The sequence below is a fragment of the Phoenix dactylifera genome, unplaced genomic scaffold (assembly GCF_009389715.1).
Source record: "Phoenix dactylifera cultivar Barhee BC4 unplaced genomic scaffold, palm_55x_up_171113_PBpolish2nd_filt_p 000353F, whole genome shotgun sequence".
NCBI lineage: Eukaryota > Viridiplantae > Streptophyta > Magnoliopsida > Arecales > Arecaceae > Phoenix > Phoenix dactylifera.
In genome coordinates, this window is record NW_024067811.1 from 167,313 (window position 1) to 186,360 (window position 19,048).

At 42.5% G+C, this 19,048-nt stretch overlaps 1 protein-coding gene across 1 annotated transcript; it reads left to right on the top strand.

The window, feature by feature from the left end:
- The first annotated feature begins 1,828 nt into the window (after positions 1–1,828).
- Positions 1,829–18,801, top strand: LOC103698157 (ferredoxin--nitrite reductase, chloroplastic). The gene is made up of 4 exons (XM_039118464.1): positions 1,829–2,362; positions 16,843–17,197; positions 17,454–17,742; positions 17,869–18,801. The coding sequence occupies exons 1-4, from the start codon at positions 1,987–1,989 to the stop codon at positions 18,619–18,621; spliced, it is 1,773 nt and encodes a 590-aa protein (XP_038974392.1). The 5' UTR covers positions 1,829–1,986; the 3' UTR covers positions 18,622–18,801.
- Positions 18,802–19,048: the final 247 nt, after the last annotated feature.

A 19,048-nucleotide genomic window follows, 5' to 3' on the forward strand; every position in this document is an offset into this window, starting at 1 on the left:
TATCAAACCTTCTGTACCACTGTCGGGGTGACTGTTTCAAACCATAGAAAGATCTCTTCAGTAGACACACCTTTTCCTTCAACCCTGACTGCCTGAAACCATCTGGTTGCTGCATGTATATCCTCTCCTCTGAAGGTATCTCCTTCCTTGGGAACACCCATTTTGAACCAATGGCCCGAACATCTCTAGGTAGATCCACTAGCTGCCATGTCTTGTTCTTTTCCAATGACTGCATCTCTAGGTCGGAACAAGTTAGTTGATAGGATCCCCTTTTTTACGTCCCCATCCCGAACATCTCTAGGTAGATCCACTAGCTGCCATGTCTTGTTCTTTTCCAATGACTGTATCTCGAGGTCGGAACAAGTTAGTTGATATAGGATCCCCTTTTTTACGTCCCCATCCCTCATGGCCTGCATCCATGATTCCCGATCTAAACTCTCCATGGCCTTTTCAAATGTCTCTACATCTCCATTAGCAGTGATGAGAGTATAGGATATAGTCTCATCAATGCCACACCGAACAGCTTTGTAGATAATGCGCTTCGGCTTGTGCGGTGCAATTCCCCTAACAAGGTCTCTCAAACCAGAACTCTGTGGCTCTACCTGCACCTCCTCCTGAATTGATTTTCCTCTTAGCTAGTCCTCCACACATGTGGAAACATGTCTACGAAACTCCATCTCTAAAGGAACACGTTTGGATGTAGAATTTGAAGGCACAACACCTACTAACAAACAACCAATCATGTTATGGCCCCAAAACCAGAGTCTCATACAAGCACACAGGCATGGAGTTTTCACACAAGACACTATGCTCGCCTCCACGTTACTCCTTCAATGATCGTCAAACAAAAACTCTAATAAGCATGTATCTCCATGCCACGCGCATGCACCATAAACATTCCCAATAACACTTTCAGCATTTGAACATATCTTACTCTTCGTAGCAGTTTCGTGGGAAAGAAGCCATTAGTTTATGCCTTATTTAACTAGAAATTCATCGAACATCCAAGGAGCATTTGAACAATCAGTTTCAGTTCTGTAGGGCCTACCTTCTATTAGTGTGTTCTCAACTGCTAATTATGCTTACATCAGTGTTCGTCTATAAATTTTCATTAATTGTTGCATCTATTATTAATCATCCTAAATACCCATTTGGCACAACCGGATTCTGAGAACCCGTCCACAGTTTTTAAGAACCAAGGCCAAAGCCCCTGCGGCGAGCCAAGCGGCGAGCACACGCAGTCAAAATAAACTATCGCCCCATGCCCTCTCAGAGGGTCGGGCAGGCGCCCCCTCGTTGGATGGCTCTTCGAAGCTCTTGCGAGCCACTTCATGTAAAAATCTGCCTCTTCTTTAGTCTAACAATCCCAACTAGAGTCAGCCTTCATCGGTGTCTTTGGTCACCCTTTTTCTGTCCATCCACAGGTACAGATCTGTCGCCGACACAGTTTGTTTAGAGCACCGTCATTGTGACGTTAAATGTATTCAGAATAAAAATTTAAATAACGGTTGTTTTATAGTCGTTATTTTATTACAAAGGCAATTATATAAGAATAATTTTACCTAAAAGTTGCACACTTCATGAATAATTTTCTTTAAATTAACATGAAGGATAATTTTTTATTCTGTGATGGTAATTTCGAAAATAACATTATTTTTAGTATAAAAGCCGTTGCTATCCCCTCACGGCGTTACGGAAACGTTGCTACCTTAATAAAGAATAAATTAACAAAGGCATCCTTCTTTGAATAAAACATAAAATAAAAAAGGGCATCGTGCTTGTAATTTAGCGGAGACAATCAGAACGCAACGCTGGCCTTTCAAAGCACCCAAGAGCCCAATCCCCAGCTCTTCCTCTCGCCCTCCCCGCTGGCTCGCTCGCTCATGGCCAAAGGGAAGCGACACTACTAAAGAAGAGCCACACGGCTTCCTCTCATGGCCAAACCACACCGAGCCACGGGACTCGATACCACCACCGCCGCTAAGAATGGCGTCTTCCACATCTCTCCAGCAGTTCCTGGCCCCGCCGGTGCGATCCCGGCGGCTGCGACAGGCCAGAGGTTGGGCGAGGGCGGCGGCGACGACAGAGACGGCGGCGGCGGGGGTGGAAGCGGAGAGGCTGGAGGCGAGGGTGGAGGAGAAGGATGGAGGTTACTGGGTGCTGAAGGGGAAGTATCGAGCGGGGATAAATCCGCAGGAGAAGATTAAGTTGGAGAAGGATCCGATGACGCTGGTGATGCAAGATGGCATCCGCGAGCTGGCAGCCACGCCGCTGGAGGATATCGAGAAGTCCAAGCTCTCCAAGGACGACATCGACGTCCGTCTAAAATGGCTCGGCCTCTTCCACCGCCGCAAGCACCAGTGTACTTTCTATCTCTCCTTTGTTTTCTTAATAACAAGAGAAGGAATGCTCGGAGTAAAACATTGGACTAATGCATGTGAACTTGCATTAGATAACAGTTTTCCTTGTTCACGTAGTTTTTAGATCTCGTTTGGCTGCGAAATAACTCCGATAACTGACGGAATAAGGCTGTTAATTATATTTCCACGGATGATTTTATTGTAGTCAAAGGAAGGTATTGGTTGACAGACATCATTATTAGGAACAAAATTGTGAGTTTGATTTCATGAGGAGAAACAAAATATAGTTGATCCATGGATATGAGAGAGAGAGAGTTATTATTTTCTCTGTTCATCAATTAATCCTTGTTACTGTGTTCTTGTATTTTCTAACTAAACAACCAGGGCCGGCTCGGGGTCGCCTAAGGCCCCCGACCCACGGAAGGCCCCCATCCCATGGTCCCCACTGCATAGTTTTTTTTTTTATTTAATCTGTAGCCTTCTGCCTTTTCCATCCGTCTCCAATAGCTAGAGTCGTAGCTGGGCGCTGGCCTGGGCAGTGGGCCATCAGGAAGAAAGGGATTTGGTTGGCTTGATACATGCCTGAAGCCACTCTCATCTTTCATCCCTTCTCTTTTTTGGTTTTGGTCTTGGTTTTCCTTCCCTCACATTACTCCTGACCCAGCCAGGCCATCAGGAAGAAAGGGGGATTGGAAATGGACTTCTTGGAGGGTGGAGATTCTTTTAATTTTCTCCTCTCGGTTTCTTCTTCCCTCTTCCCTCTTGGGTGGTACAGAGAGAAAAGGAGGGAGGGGGTTCAATGGCTGCTGTGTGATGTTGCAGTCGCTGCTTGGGTACTCACTTGAAGGGGAGATGGTGGGATGGGACTTTTATTAATTAGATGGAGTGAATTTCCCATAATGCCCCTACTTTCTTTTATAGGGAGGCCCCTTTCTGGACAAATTCTTTTTTTTACCTTCCCATTAAGTGCCATGGGATGACCTTTTCCTATTCTGCACTTGCTTGACCGGGTAAACAGTATTGTCAAGCATTATCTCAGTTATTTAATCAGTTTCATGGCCCTTCTTTTAGGGTAATTATTTTTCTGTGCTCCCATTGAAGAATTATATTAAATTAAAAAGATTTCTTGTCTGTTTTTGTTAGATTTATGCATCTTCATTGAAATAGTGTACTTAACAGCTATCTATTTTCATATCATTTTTTAAATATTTTATATTTATTAAAAAATTTATTATTAAAAAAAAGGCCTCATTTATTGGATTCGCCTTAGGCCCCCAAATGTATTGGGCCGCCCTTGTAAACAACATCGCTAACTATTTGACAATCATTATAAGGAATGGTACTTGTTGCTACAAAACAAATTTTTGAGTTAGTCCATGAATAAAAAGAATTTGAAGGAATGCTGAGAAATAAGAATTGCTATTTTTCTTTTCTTGTCTTCCCACAACCGAACAGAGCGCAGTAGGAAGCATCTGTTTTAAGAATAAAAGACAAGGTTAGTACTTTTGAAATAGCTTTTCAGTTTTGCAAGCAATTTTTATTTTTTCTTCACTAAAACCTTTGAAGCAAGCACTCCACGCTGGAGGTGTTTTTTCTTTTTTTTTTGTCCCTAGAAAAGGGAAAGCCAAAATAAAACATACCAAATGAACTTAGGGGTGTAGGGCTATAATAGTAAGTACAGTGGCGAGCCCCTTGACTAAAGATGCACCTCTAAATAAGTACCTAGATTTTTATAAATGCATTCAAAATAATAATAATAATAATAATAATCGACAATCTCTCGTTGCTAAGGACTTCTTTGGTTAGTGGGAATAGAAGGAAAAAATGTATGGTCAATAAAAAAATAAATAAACACTTCTTGTTTGTTGGAGTTTTCAAAAGAAAGAGATGGAAAAGTAACATTTTTATTAAAATAAAATTTTCATATTTTATTAAAAAATCTATGAGAAACATAGGAAAACTACTTTCTTACTAGTTGGAAATGTAGATTTTTTTTCTAAAACTCTTTTTTAAGCCTTTCAAACTCATTGATAAGTTCTTTTCTTTATTAACAATATAATAAATATTTTATTCAACTTTTCTAGAAAATTAGATACCCAATTAATCATAAGCTACTCTTAAATATACGACTTTTCATGATCAACCAAATATACCAAAATTATTTTTTTAGACATTATATTCTCAGAAATTATCTTTCTATAAAAAATATTTTGGTGAGAAAAAAATTATTTTCACAAATGAAATGAGTCCTAAATATTATTAGAGGTCCCGATCCAAAATTTTGGAATGTTATTTGTTAGTTCAGCATTATTCATATAATATAATAATCTATTGTGTTGCCCAGATAGACAACCCAAGAGGGGGGGGGTGAATTGGGTTTTAAATTAATTTGGATAATTAAAACGTTATGGATGATTAATTAAAAACTATTGCAAGTTATTTAATTAATGCTAAGTGCTGTGAGTGATGTGAGAGGAAGAAGAGAAGAGACAATCCAATGCAAACACAGAGTTTTATAGTGGTTCGGAGCTACCCCTTGCTCCTACGTCCACTCCCCAAGTCTCTCTTGGGAATTCACTATAACCCCCTTGGATTACAGCCGGTTGTTTTGCAAGCTCACAACCAAACTTGTTGTTTTATGAGCTCACAACGAACTCGGTCGGTTTTCCCAGGCTCACCGACTAGAACCAACCCCGATTGTTTTTCCGGGCTCACAATCAAACCCTTACACACGTTGGTTTTTAACTTGGCTCACCAACCAACCTTAAACCCCTTGATTCAATCCCCCGATTGAATCAAGTAAATACAAGAGATAGAAGAAAACAGAAAATAGCTTCTCAAAAAGCAGATTTAAAACAATATAATCGTAAAGGAGTTAGAAGCCCTCAAACGCTTTTAAGCTGGTGAAGAGGTATGGCTTCTGGAACTCCGGTCTCCTCTTGAAAGAGTAGTCGACTTGAATGCAGGAGGAGGAAGCTTTGATTGTTGGGAAGAAGTTGTTGGAGCAGTAAATGCAGATCTTTCCTTTTTCGTTTAAGAGCACTTGGAGAGCTTGAAAACTTGAATGCTTGGAGTGGAATGTCTATCTCTCTACCTTGCTACAGTCCTCTGTGGCTATTTAAGCCAACCCCCATGAAAACTAGCCGTTACTCTGCTTTTTCTGGCCGTTCTGCACACTCTGCGCAGCCTGACAATATGACCGTTGGTGGGTTGGAGTCGACTCGCGCGATCAGGAGTCGACTCGGCTGTAGCAGGAGTCGACTCACGCTTTTCCGGAGTCGACTCGGCAACTGTTCCAAATTTGAATTAAAGTTGCAGTCTTGACTGGGAGTCGACTCGTTTTGACCTGGAGTCGACTCGCCAACTTCTGGAGCTGACGTGGCAATTTTGGAGTCGGCTCATCCACTGAAGTCCGTGGATCCAAATTTGAATTTTGTCCACTCGAGTCGACTCGACTGTCCTGGGAGTCGACTCGAATCTCAGAGCCCGAACTCCCGATTCTCTGTCTTTTGGCTCATCCAGTCTTGGAGTCGACTCGAACTTTCTTGGAGTCGACTCGGCTCTCAGTTTCCGAAAGTTGGTCTTCTGCCTTTTGACATGAAGCTTGTCTCGGAGTCGACTCGAGCTGTCTGTGAGTCGACTCGAATCTCAAAGGCAGTAACATGGTCTTCTGTCTGTTGATGGTCGCTCAGTCTCGGAGTCGACTCGCGTACTGCGGGAGTCGACTCGAATCTCAGAGTCCGAAGATCGTTCTCTGACTTTTTCTTTGTGTTTCTCTTGGAGTCGACTCTTACTACCCTGGAGTCGACTCGTTGAACATTGGAGTCGACTCGCGCACTTCGGGAGTCGACTCGTTGACAGTTTCTGAGTTGAAGCTTTCTGTCCTTCTGTCTGTTCTCAGTCGGAGTCGACTCGTACTGATCTGGAGTCGACTCGAGCTCGTGCCAGTGAACTTGATACGCTTGGAGTCGACTCGTGATACTCGGGAGTCGACTCGAGTCTCAGACATTGGTTCATGCAGACTTCTTAACTTATCCAAAATACTATGAACCAAGTCTAGAAACACTTGGACAGGATTTTCACTGAAACACTCAATTGAATTCATTAGTAATCGCAAGATATACTCAAATGCTTTGAGCTCATCAAAATCAAATGGGGTTTTAATCAATCACTCCACAATCTCCCCCTTTTTGATGATGACAAAACTTTGAGTATATGTAAAGTGAATTGCTCATAAAACAATGAAGTAAAATCCATAAATGAATTCAAATGTCTGATAATTTAATTTATCCAAGTTTGAAAGGAGTGAAATATTAAATTTCGGAGTTAAAGCTCCCCCTTTCATTTGGAATTATATAAGCCTTCATATTATGCAATCAATTGTTCGGCTTATATGTCATTAATGATTTAGCTTGATTAAAATTCAGATTCTCCCCCTCAACATATGCATTCAACTATGTTTTGATTCTCTGAATTTTCTTTTAATGCTTTGAAGTTTTTGAACTGAATTTTATCTTTTTAGAGGAAAAATCTGTCAATTTGTTCTTGAGTAGGATTCAGCTAATCTCCGAATATCCCTTGAATAGATTCTGGAGATTACTCCATTAGGAGCCCCAAAAGAGAGATAATGAGCCTCGAGGTACCGAATCCACTTAGAACAAATTTGTGTGTGTTATTAAGAGTTTATCTTTTTATTTATTTCCATTGATTTCTTTTACATATTTTTTCATATTTCTTCCCTTTTTACATATTTTATACATATTTCTCCCCCTTTTTGTCATCATACCAAAAAGGAGGTAATCACACACAATCAATGGCACAACCAATCATCAAATGGCACATAATTGAAGATAAAATGTCTACTCATTGTATTGATATGAATGTGAATACATGTGAGAATACAATAAGTAAAGCAAAGCAAGACAAAACACAACTCAAACACATCTATGTCCTCCTCGAGGATGAAGCTCCCCCTCTCGAGGATGCATCTCCTCCTCTGGAGGGTGTGGCTCCTCCTCTCGAGGATGTGGCACCTCCTCTGGAGGATGGTGCTCCTCTCAATCGGCTCTGCTCCATGAGGAGGGTGACTGCATCTGTCACATGTCCGAGCTGCGTGATAATAGACGTGGTGGCTCTGCTATGTGTAGTGGAGAGCTCTGTCACCGACGCCTGAAGTCCAGTCACCGATGTCTGTAGTGCGTCCAGCTTGTCGATGAGTACATTCGACAAGCGCTCGGCCCCCTCGGTGGTGGTGTGCATGTCACGACCTATCTCCTCGCGCATCTGTCGAGTGGAGCTCGTGACCTCACTCATGCTATGGAACTGGGCCTGGACCAAACTCCGGATATTGTAGATCTCTTCCCGTACATGAGCCGTCATGTCAGTCACGGCTGTCAAGAAAGGGACCAGGGCAGAGGAAGTGGGCGCAGAAGAGGGAGCAGGCACCGAGCCGCGGATCTCCCGAAGCAGCTCGTCCTTCAGATCTCGGACGATCTCCTGCCGCAGCTCCCGGAGCTGCTCTGTATCAATACGGACCTCCATAGATGGTGGAACTGAGGAGGAAGGTCCGGCAGAGGTGGTAGGAGCAGGAGGAGTGGATGGGAGGTCTGGATGGTCTGGAAGGTCTGGGTAGTCTGAATCTGGCTCAGGACTGGGTGATGGTCTGGTGGTCTGAGCAGTGAGAGTGGACTTCCTAACCCAGATCCCTTCTCTCTTCCGAAACCCCATCCTGTGCATAGTCCCCGTACATAAGCGATCAGTCCATCGCAAGGCACGAGAGGGTTCCCTCTCAGGAATGGAAATCTCGTACTGCCTAAAAAGAAGAGTGAATAACATCCCGTATGGGAGTGAGAGCCTAGGTCTATCTAGGGGCTCACACATATACCTATAAATGAGCTTTGGGAAGTTGATCGGGGTGTCCTGAAGGATATAAGACATAATAGCTAAGTCCCTCTCATTCACAAAATCAAATCTCCCTGTCTTAGGGAAGATGGACCTGGACAGAATGCTCAAAAGGATTCTCACTTCAATAGGAAGTGAGCTAGCAGATACCTCATCTAGGGGGGACTGAGGTGGATGCCCTAAGACGACCGTAAGGGCCGCAACTCTATCCTCAGGGTGTACGGGAGCCACCCCTACTAATGGAAGGTGAAGGATATGGGCAATGAGGTCCTCTGTGACACGCAACGGGACACCTACTACCGTGCCCTCGATACCTCCATCTTCCCGATGGACGGTACTGTAAAACTCTTGAACTAGGCCAGGATAGGTGGGAAGGTCCAAGGTGAGGAAGTACTCTAGGCCCTGGGCTCTAAGCCTATCGCCTATGGTGAACCCCTCCCGGGAGAGATAGTCGAAATCGACAAACCTCCCGGAGGTGACGGCCTTCCCGGCCAACGGCCTAACGAGAACCACCCTAGGCGGGGAACGATCCGGAGGTGGTTGCCTCGCGGGATCGTGCCGCGCCTTGGAGCGCCGCTCGGGACCGGCCTCGGGACGGGACCTCTTCCTAACGACGGTCTTACGAGGCATCTTGACCTAAACGGGAAGAAAAATACCTAGAGGACGGTGAAGGACCGACAGAGGAAGCTCGGGACGGACCGGAAATGACCTAGGAACGGACGGAAGCTCAATGTCCGGCGAAGAATCGACGGGAAAAAGGGCTTGGAGACGATCGGGGATGACCTAGGAGTCGGCTCTAGGGCTTTGTGAACAGTGGCGGCTTGAGGAAAAGTGTTTGCGAAACGACAACCCTAGGGTTAAAAAGTCGGATCCCGACTGCGAGTCGACTCCCCTGAGTCGCGAGTCGACTCGACCTCGAGTCGACTCCAGAATATGCGCGAGTCGACTCCCGACATTGTGCGAGTCGACTCCCCCTCAGCTGCCAACTTTGCGAGTCGACTCCCGCAAATGTGCGAGTCGACTCCCCCTTAGGAGCCGGCTCTGAAACTTACTCGAGTCGTCTCTAACCTTGGCACGCACCTAAAAACCATGCCATAATCGTGCCAAATGAGGGAAAATCAGCTAATTAAGGACTGATTTGATGATCACTGTATAGAAACTCTATTTTAACCTCATTCTAATCATCAAAATCAATTAATCTAGTGAAAAACTCCCACTAGGATGGATCAATCACTCCTAATCCCCTTCTAAGCACACTAAACCTCTCTTCACTTAGGGGTTTTGTAAAAATGTCTGCTAATTGATTATCAGTACACACAAATTGGAGTGACACATCACCATTCAATACATGATCTCTTATGAAGTGATGTCTTATCTCAATGTGTTTAGTTCTTGAGTGTTGAATTGGATTTTTAGTGAGATTTATGGCACTTGTGTTATCACAATTAATGGGGATTTTATCTTGTTTAATGCCATAATCTTCTAATTGTTGTTTAATCCATAAGATTTGAGCACAACAACTCCCGGCTGCAACATATTCAGCTTCTGCAGTGGATAATGCAACCGAGTTTTGTTTCTTGCTAAACCATGAGATTAGGTTTTCTCCTAGAAACTGACAGGACCCGCTGGTACTTTTTCTATCCAGCTTACATCCAGCGAAGTCTGAATCTGTGTACCCTATTAAGTTTAGGCTAGATTCTTTAGAGTACCACAGCCCTATGTTCTTAGTTCCAATTAAGTATTTAAAGATTCTCTTAACTGCAGCTAGGTGTGATTCTTTAGGATTAGCCTGATATCTAGCACACATGCACACACTAAACATAATATCAGGCCTACTTGCAGTAAGATACAGTAAAGAACCTATCATACCTCTATAAAGTTTTTGATCTACAGATTTACCTGATTCATCTTGGTCTAACTTGCATGATGAGCTCATGGGGGTGCTGATTGACTTGTTTCCCTCCATATCAAACTTCTTGAGCATCTCCTTGATATATTTTGCTTGATTAATGAAGATGCCTCCTTCAGACTGTTTGATTTGAAGCCCGAGAAAGTAGTTCAGCTCTCCCATCATGCTCATCTCAAACTCACTCTGCATCAAATCAGCAAATTCCTCGCAGAGGCGATTGTTAGTAGCACCGAAAATGATATCATCAACATAAATCTGTACTAATAACATATCCTTATTTTTCTTTTTCAGAAATAATGTTGTATCTACATTTCTCCTAGAGAATTCATGTTCTAATAAGAATTTACTAAGTCTCTCATACCATGCTCTAGGTGCTTGTTTTAGTCCATAAAGTGCTTTGTTCAGTTTATACACATGATTAGGGTATTGATGATTTTCAAAACCAGGAGGTTGTTCTACATACACCTCCTCATTAATAAACCCATTTAGAAAAGCACTCTTTACATCCATTTGATATAGTTTGAAGTCCTTAGAGCATGCATATGCTAATAATAGTCTAATAGCCTCAAGTCTAGCTACGGGAGCAAAGGTTTCATCAAAATCTATGCCTTCTTCTTGATTATAACCCTTTGCCACTAGTCTAGCCTTATTCCTTATAACAATTCCATTTTCATCTAGCTTATTTTTATATATCCATTTTGTACCTATAATTGGATATTTAGAAGGTCTCTCTACTAGATCCCACACTTTGTTTCTAGTAAATTGGTTTAGTTCTTCTTGCATTGCATTTATCCAATTTACATTATTTTCGGCTTCTTCTATATGTTTGGGCTCAAAGTGTGAAACAAAAGCTAGATGGTTATTTAGATTTCTAAGTGAAGCTCTAGTCCTAACCGGTTGAGATGGATCATCTAGAATGAGTTCCTTAGGATGCCCGTGAGCATACCTCCAAGCTTTTGTTAGCCCATGATCCACAATAGCCTCTTGGCTTGATGATTCTCCTTCAATCAACTTTTGATTATCATCTTGTAATCCCATCTCATCTATCTTTTCCTCAAGTATTTCAACATCATCATCAAAATTAACTTTCTTACTAGAGGAGATGTCACTAGAGTCATCAAATACTACATGTATAGATTCTTCTATGACTAAGGTTCTTTTATTAAATACTCTATAGGCTTTACTAGTTATAGAATAACCTAAGAATATTCCTTCATCCGATTTAGAGTCAAATTTACCTAGATTATCTTTCCCATTATTATGAACAAAACACCTACATCCAAAAACATGAAAGTAATTAACTTTTGGTTTTCTGTTTTTCCAAAGTTCATAAGGTGTTTTCTTTATAATGGGTCTTAACAAAACTCTATTTAATATATGGCAAGAAGTATTAATGGCTTCTCCCCAAAAGTACTTAGGGAGGTTACTTTCACATAACATAGTTCTAGCCATTTCTTCTAGTGTTCTATTTTTCCTTTCCACAACTCCATTTTGTTGTGGTGTCCTAGGTGCTGAAAAATTATGGGTTATCCCCTTTTTACTACAAAACTCCTCAAATGACTAATTTTCGAATTCGGTACCATGGTCACTTCTAATAGCTATTACTGAGTTATCTCTAGCATTGGTTACTTCTTTATGGAATTTCTTAAAGACAGAAAATGCTTGATCCTTATGTACTAGGAACATGACCCATGTGTACCTAGAATAATCATCTACAATGACTAGACCATATTTATTTCCACCTAGGCTTGTTGTTCTAGTTGGACCGAATAGATCCATGTGTAATAATTCTAGAGGTCTAGAAGTAGAGACACATTTTATGGATTTAAATGAGTTCCTAGATTGTTTGCCAAATTGACATGCTTCACATATTTTGTTCTTTTCAAATTTTAATTTTGGCAAACCTATCACGGAGTCTCTTTTAACTAGTTTAGTTATTGTGTCCATGCTTGCATGACCTAACTTACGGTGCCATAACCAACTAGCATCATTATCTCTAGTTTCATTTACAACTAGACATTGGTTATGTTTTGCAAGATCTTCTAGGTCTACAACATATACATTTCCACGTCTAATTCCTTTAAAAACTAAACTATTATCATTAGGATTTGTTATAATGCATAGTGATGGTTTAAACATAACATCATATCCTATATCACATAATTGACTAATACTTAACAAGTTATGCTTAAGACCATCAATATATCTAACATTATCTATAAAAGTAGAAGGAGTGATTTGAACTTTACCAATACCAATGATATGACCTTGGTTGTTGTCTCCAAAAGTCACAACACCTCCCTTCTTAGCTTCAAGGGTGAAAAATTGATCTTTATCACCCGTCATGTGCCTTGAGCAGCCACTATCCAAATACCAGCAGTTTTTGTTGACCTTGGCTGCAAGATACTCCTACACAAGCAAATCATGTCATCTTAGGTACCCAAGTTTTCTTGGGTCCTTCATGGTTAGTCAAGTTGGTTCCTTTTGGAACCCATACCCTTTTAATTTTTCTTTTTGTTTTACTTTTCCTATAGTCACATGCATTTGCCTTATGTCCTATAGTTCCACAACAAAAGCAGGTTATTTTCTTAGTTTTAGTTTCTCCAGCTTTAACAAAGAAGTTACTAAGAAGTTTTTGTTTATTTCTTGGTTTATACCCTAAACCCGCTTTATTAAATACTGCTCGTTGACTATTTAGTATCATATTTAACTTTTCAGAACTATACGTAAACTTTTCAACTAAAGGTTTGTATTTTCCAAGTTCTTTAGTTAATGTTTGATTTTCTGCTTTTAAATCATTTAGTTCTTTTGTGAGATCCTTGTTTAAGATTTGTTTATGGTTTTAAGTTCTGAAAGTTCCTTAGTTAGTTTTTCATTATCTTTTGTTAAGTTGTTAGTCTTCTTAATTAAGAGTTGATTGCTTGTCTTAAGTTCTAGATTTTCTTTGGTAAGATTATCTTTATCCTTAATTAATGAATCATGTTTATGAATGTAAGTTTGGTTAGTTACTTTTAGTTCTCTGTTTTTAACATTTATATTCTTATATTCAATCATTAATTCATTAAACGCATCATAAAGTTCATCAAATGTAAAATCAAAATGCGTATCGGAAGTTACCTCGTTTTCGTTGGCCATGAAGCAGAAATTGGCCTTCTCTTCTTGTTCTTCATCCGATGATGAAGATGATGCGTCGGAGTCCGATAGGGTGGTGACAAGGGCTTTCTTCTTCTTCTTGTACTTGCTGCCCTTCTTTAGTAAGGGACACTCAGCTCTGATGTGTCCCGGTTTTTTGCACTCATAGCACCAAATCCCCTCATTTTCTCTTTCCTTACCTTTGTCCTTGCGGTAGGAATTTGAGGGGCCTCTCCTTTGATGATAGGACTTCTTGTGGTTGATAAATTTCTTGAACTTGCGCACAAGAAGTGCCTCACCACCATCTTCCTCATCTTCTTCTTCTTCACTACTGCTACTGCAAGATAAATCTTTGTTAGATGAAGTAGACTTTAAAGCTATTACCTTTTTCTTATGGGAGGACTCTTCCTCGTTGTGTTGTTTCATGGTGAGCTCGTGCGTCATAAGGGATCCAAGAAGCTCCTCAAGTGGTAGCTTGTTCAGGTCCTTGGCTTCTTGGATTGCCGTCACTTTAGCTTCCCATGACCTTGGTAGACACCGAAGGATTTTCCTGACAAGCTCACTGTTAGTATAGTTCTTGCCAAGGCTTTTTAGGGCATTGACAATATCAGTAAACCTAGTGAACATGCATGTGATTGTTTCATTTGAATCCATTTTAAATAGTTCATATTTATGAACCAAGATGTTTATTTTGGATTCCTTGACTTGATTCGTTCCCTCATGGGTCACTTCAAGTCTGTCCCAAATTTCTTTTGCAGAATTACAAGTTGAAACCCTATTGAATTCATTACGGTCTAAGGCACAATAAAACACATTCATAGCTTTAGAGTTTAATTGTGCCTTCCTCATGTCATGTTCATCCCAATCCGTTTCTAGTTTGGGTACCTTGACACCATCTACATATATGGATGGAATGTATGGGCCATTCACTACAATGGTCCACATCTCATAGTCTTGGGCTTGGATGAATATTCTCATCCTAGCCTTCCAGTATGAGTAGTCGGATCCATTGAAGAAAGGAGGTCTTTGGGTGGACTGACCCTCAATGTGAGAAGATCCAAATGGGGTTGTCATTTTGATCTTTTAACTCTTGAGTGGAAGAGTTTTTGGCTCTGATACCACTTGTTGCCCAGATAGACAACCCAAGAGGGGGGGTGAATTGGGTTTTAAATTAATTTGGATAATTAAAACGTTATGGATGATTAATTAAAAACTATTGCAAGTTATTTAATTAATGCTAAGTGCTGTGAGTGATGTGAGAGGAAGAAGAGAAGAGACAATCCAATGCAAACACAGAGTTTTATAGTGGTTCGGAGCTACCCCTTGCTCCTACGTCCACTCCCCAAGTCTCTCTTGGGAATTCACTATAACCCCCTTGGATTACAGCCGGTTGTTTTGCAAGCTCACAACCAAACTTGTTGTTTTACGAGCTCACAACGAACTCGGTCGGTTTTCCCAGGCTCACCGACTAGAACCAACCCCGATTGTTTTCCCGGGCTCACAATCAAACCCTTACACACGTTGGTTTTTAACTTGGCTCACCAACCAACCTTAAACCCCTTGATTCAATCCCCCGATTGAATCAAGTAAATACAAGAGATAGAAGAAAACAGAAAATAGCTTCTCAAAAAGCAGATTTAAAACAATATAATCGTAAAGGAGTTAGAAGCCCTCAAACGCTTTTAAGCTGGTGAAGAGGTATGGCTTCTGGAACTCCGGTCTCCTCTTGAAAGAGTGGTCGACTTGAATGCAGGAGGAGGAAGCTTTGATTGTTGGGAAGAAGTTGTTGGAGCAGTAAATGCAGATCTTCCCTTTTTCGTTTAAGAGCACTTGGAGAGCTTGAAAACTTGAATGCTTGGAGTGGAATGTCTATCTCTCTACCTTGCTACAGTCCTCTGTGGCTATTTAAGCCAACCCCCACGGAAACTAGCCATTAGTCTGCTTTTTCTGGCCGTTCTGCACACTCTGCGCAGCCTGACAATATGACCGTTGGTGGGTTGGAGTCGACTCGCGCGATCAGGAGTCGACTCGGCTGTAGCAGGAGTCGACTCACGCTTTTCCGGAGTCGACTCGGCAACTGTTCCAAATTTGAATTAAAGTTGCAGTCTTGACTGGGAGTCGACTCGTCTTGACCTGGAGTCGACTCGCCAACTTCTGGAGCTGACGTGGCAATTTTGGAGTCTGCTCATCCACTGAAGTCCGTGGATCCAAATTTGAATTTTGTCCACTCGAGTCGACTCGACTGTCCTGGGAGTCGACTCGAATCTCAGAGCCCGAACTCCCGATTCTCTGTCTTTTGGCTCATCCAGTCTTGGAGTCGACTCGAACTTCCTTGGAGTCGACTCGGCTCTCAGTTTCCGAAAGTTGGTCTTCTGCCTTTTGACGTGAAGCTTGTCTCGGAGTCGACTCGAGCTGTCTGTGAGTCGACTCGAATCTCAGAGGCAGTAACATGGTCTTCTGTCTGTTGATGGTCGCTCAGTCTCGGAGTCGACTCGCGTACTGCGGGAGTCGACTCGAATCTCAGAGTCCGAAGATCGTTCTCTGACTTTTTCTTTGTGTTTCTCTTGGAGTCGACTCTTACTACCCTGGAGTCGACTCGTTGAACATTGGAGTCGACTCGCGCACTTCGGGAGTCGACTCGTTGACAGTTTCTGAGTTGAAGCTTTCTGTCCTTCTGTCTGTTCTCAGTCGGAGTCGACTCGTACTGATCTGGAGTCGACTCGAGCTCGTGCCAGTGAACTTGATACGCTTGGAGTCGACTCGTGATACTCGGGAGTCGACTCGAGTCTCAGACATTGGTTCATGCAGACTTCTTAACTTATCCAAAATACTATGAACCAAGTCTAGAAACACTTGGACAGGATTTTCACTGAAACACTCAATTGAATTCATTAGTAATCGCAAGATATACTCAAATGCTTTGAGCTCATCAAAATCAAATGGGGTTTTAATCAATCACTCCACATATTGGATTTTTCTTTCTGGTTGAAAACTAACGTTGTCGTTGTCAATTTGCTAACCCTAACATAAAAGGATAAGTCAAGCTCTTATATTCTGTCCTACAATTACAACCACTAGAACTGGTTGACTACCAAAATTGGCTTTTCCCAAGGGGCAAATACCATCCGACCTCTTACCTCTTGCAGGAGGTCAAAAGTCGTTGATGTGACGTTCTCTGTGCTGTTCAACTATAAGAACAGTGAATTTCTCGTATTGGAAAATATTAGAATAATAAAATTTAAACTGGATCGAGCCGAAACAGGAGAAAGAAAAATTCAAGGTATACAAAATTCTCTGATGTTTCATTTAAAACATAATCGATTGCCAGGAGAATCAGTGCAGTGAATCCATTTAAAACCAAGTTGGTGAGATGATTTAATGTTTATGAATTACAAATCTTAATATGTAAAAGTAAAGCCAACTATCCAAGGTGAAACGGAGAGTAGCTCCAGAGGAGCTCTCTTTTTTATTGTGTGCGTTTGTTCATAGTAGCATAATGGAATTGCGATTTTAGGAAATGGACGTGATTTTGGCTGGCAGATGGGCGGTTCATGATGCGGCTGAAGCTGCCCAACGGGGTGACGACGAGCGAGCAGACGCGGTACCTGGCCAGCGTGGTGGAAGGATACGGCCGGGAGGGCTGCGCCGACGTGACCACCCGGCAGAACTGGCAAATCCGTGGCGTCCGGCTCCCGGACATCCCGGCCATCATGCAGGGCCTCGCCGGAGTGGGTCTCACGAGCCTCCAGAGCGGCATGGACAATGTCCGCAACCCCGTCGGCAACCCGCTCGCCGGCATTGACCCCTACGAGATCATCGACACCCGTCCCTTCACCAACCTCCTCTCCGCCTTCATCACCGCCAACTCCCGTGGCAACCCGGCAGTCACCAACCTGTAAGTAGTCCTCCCATTTTCCCCACAACCTCCTTTTGTTGTTCAACTATTCTTGCTATTAACTGACTATAAATAATGATGCCATGCATGCTAAAAGTTCTGCAATATTATCAAAGACAGAGAACCGATATTGGGGTCGGTTAACTGCCAACATGAGGCAAATTCACAACGCAAATGAAGACAAGCTATGAACTCTCGTGTGCTTTAGGAGGTCAATATTACTTGGTAGCTAAATCATTGTTTCCTTTCTGACCAGGCCAAGGAAATGGAATGTTTGTGTTGTTGGTTCTCATGAACTTTACGAGCATCCTCACATCAATGATCTTGCCTACATGCCTGCTATGAAGAATGGAAAGATTGGTTTCAATCTGCTGGTGGGTGGATTTTTTAGTCCCAAAAGATGTGCAGAGGCAGTGCCCCTTGATGCTTGGGTCCCGGCAGACGATGTGGTTCCTGTGTGTAAAGCAGTCCTGGAGGCTTACAGAGACCTCGGCAACAGAGGGAATCGACAGAAGACTCGAATGATGTGGCTCATTGATGAACTGGTGAGTTCGGTTCCTATTACTTCTCTAATTTAGATGGCCACAAGTAACTATTGAACTTGAGCAATTATGATATGTGAAATCCTTATCCATGATTCAGTGTCTATCTTTGAATTTGAAATCTTCCAGGGGATAGAAGCATTCAGGTCAGAGGTCGAGAAGAGGATGCCAATGCAAGAGCTAGAACGGGCTTCTGCAGAGGATCTAGTGCAGAAGCAATGGGAAAGGAGGAACTATCTTGGAGTCCACCCCCAGAAGCAAGCAGGCCTCTCCTTTGTGGGTCTTCACATCCCAGTTGGCAGGGTCCAGGCCTCGGACATGTTCGAGCTTGCTCGGCTGGCAGATAAGTATGGCTCCGGTGAGCTCCGCCTTACCGTCGAGCAGAACATCATCATCCCCAATGTCGAGGACTCACGAGTCGAGGCATTGCTCAATGAGCCACTTCTAAAGAAGTTCTCCCCCGAGCCTTCTCTTCTGATGCAAGGATTGGTGGCATGCACAGGCAACCAGTTTTGTGGGCAGGCTATCATTGAAACAAAGGCAAGGGCTATGAAGGTGACTGAGGAGGTGGAGAAGAGGGTGTCGGTGGGACGGACGATCAGAATGCATTGGACCGGCTGCCCGAACAGCTGTGGACAAGTGCAGGTGGCAGATATTGGCTTCATGGGGCGCTTGACAAAGGATGCAGAAGGGAAGGTGTGCGAGGGAGTGGATGTATACTTGGGTGGGAGAATTGGGAGTGATTCCCATCTGGGGGATGTGTACAAGAAAGGCGTGCCCTGCAAGGACTTGGTTCCCTTGGTTGCAGACATTCTGGTTAAGCACTTTGGGGCAGTCCCCAGGGTAAGGGAGGAAGATGAAGAAGAGCCTGCTGGAAACTGATCTTTGTTTCTACCGTGCGGTTTCTTGTTTACTTAGCAAACAAATCATTGTAAAGGTGCAATGTTTCTTATCAACCACATTTTCAGAATTTCTACAAAAGAAAAAACACATTTTCAGTAGGTCTTTCTGTTAAAAAACCAATATATATCACTTATTTTATGTAATACTTCTTTCTCCCAACCCCTTCCGTTCCCAAGCAACCAAATTTCTTCAAAATGCTGTCTAGGTTAATGCTAGATTGCATCCTGCTTGTTCTTTTCTTTCTGTTTTCTAAGAACTAGGCTCCAGCGAGAATCGAGAAGAAAAGATTTTATGCAACAACCCCCCCACCCCACCACCACCACCAGTACTGTTGTGTGGTGCCGGCTATTTCGTTACATGGCAAGACATTTCTTAATGATGCAACAGTTCAGCTTCTAATATTTTG

Bases quoted from the DNA above. Each gene is read 5' to 3' on its own strand.
- LOC103698157 (XM_039118464.1), top strand. From the start codon at position 1,987: ATGGCGTCTTCCACATCTCTCCAGCAGTTCCTGGCCCCGCCGGTGCGA. The intron at 2,363-16,842 runs GTACTTTCTATC...TTTGGCTGGCAG, and splicing joins CCACCGCCGCAAGCACCAGT to ATGGGCGGTTCATGATGCGG. The intron at 17,198-17,453 runs GTAAGTAGTCCT...CTTTCTGACCAG, and splicing joins AACCCGGCAGTCACCAACCT to GCCAAGGAAATGGAATGTTT.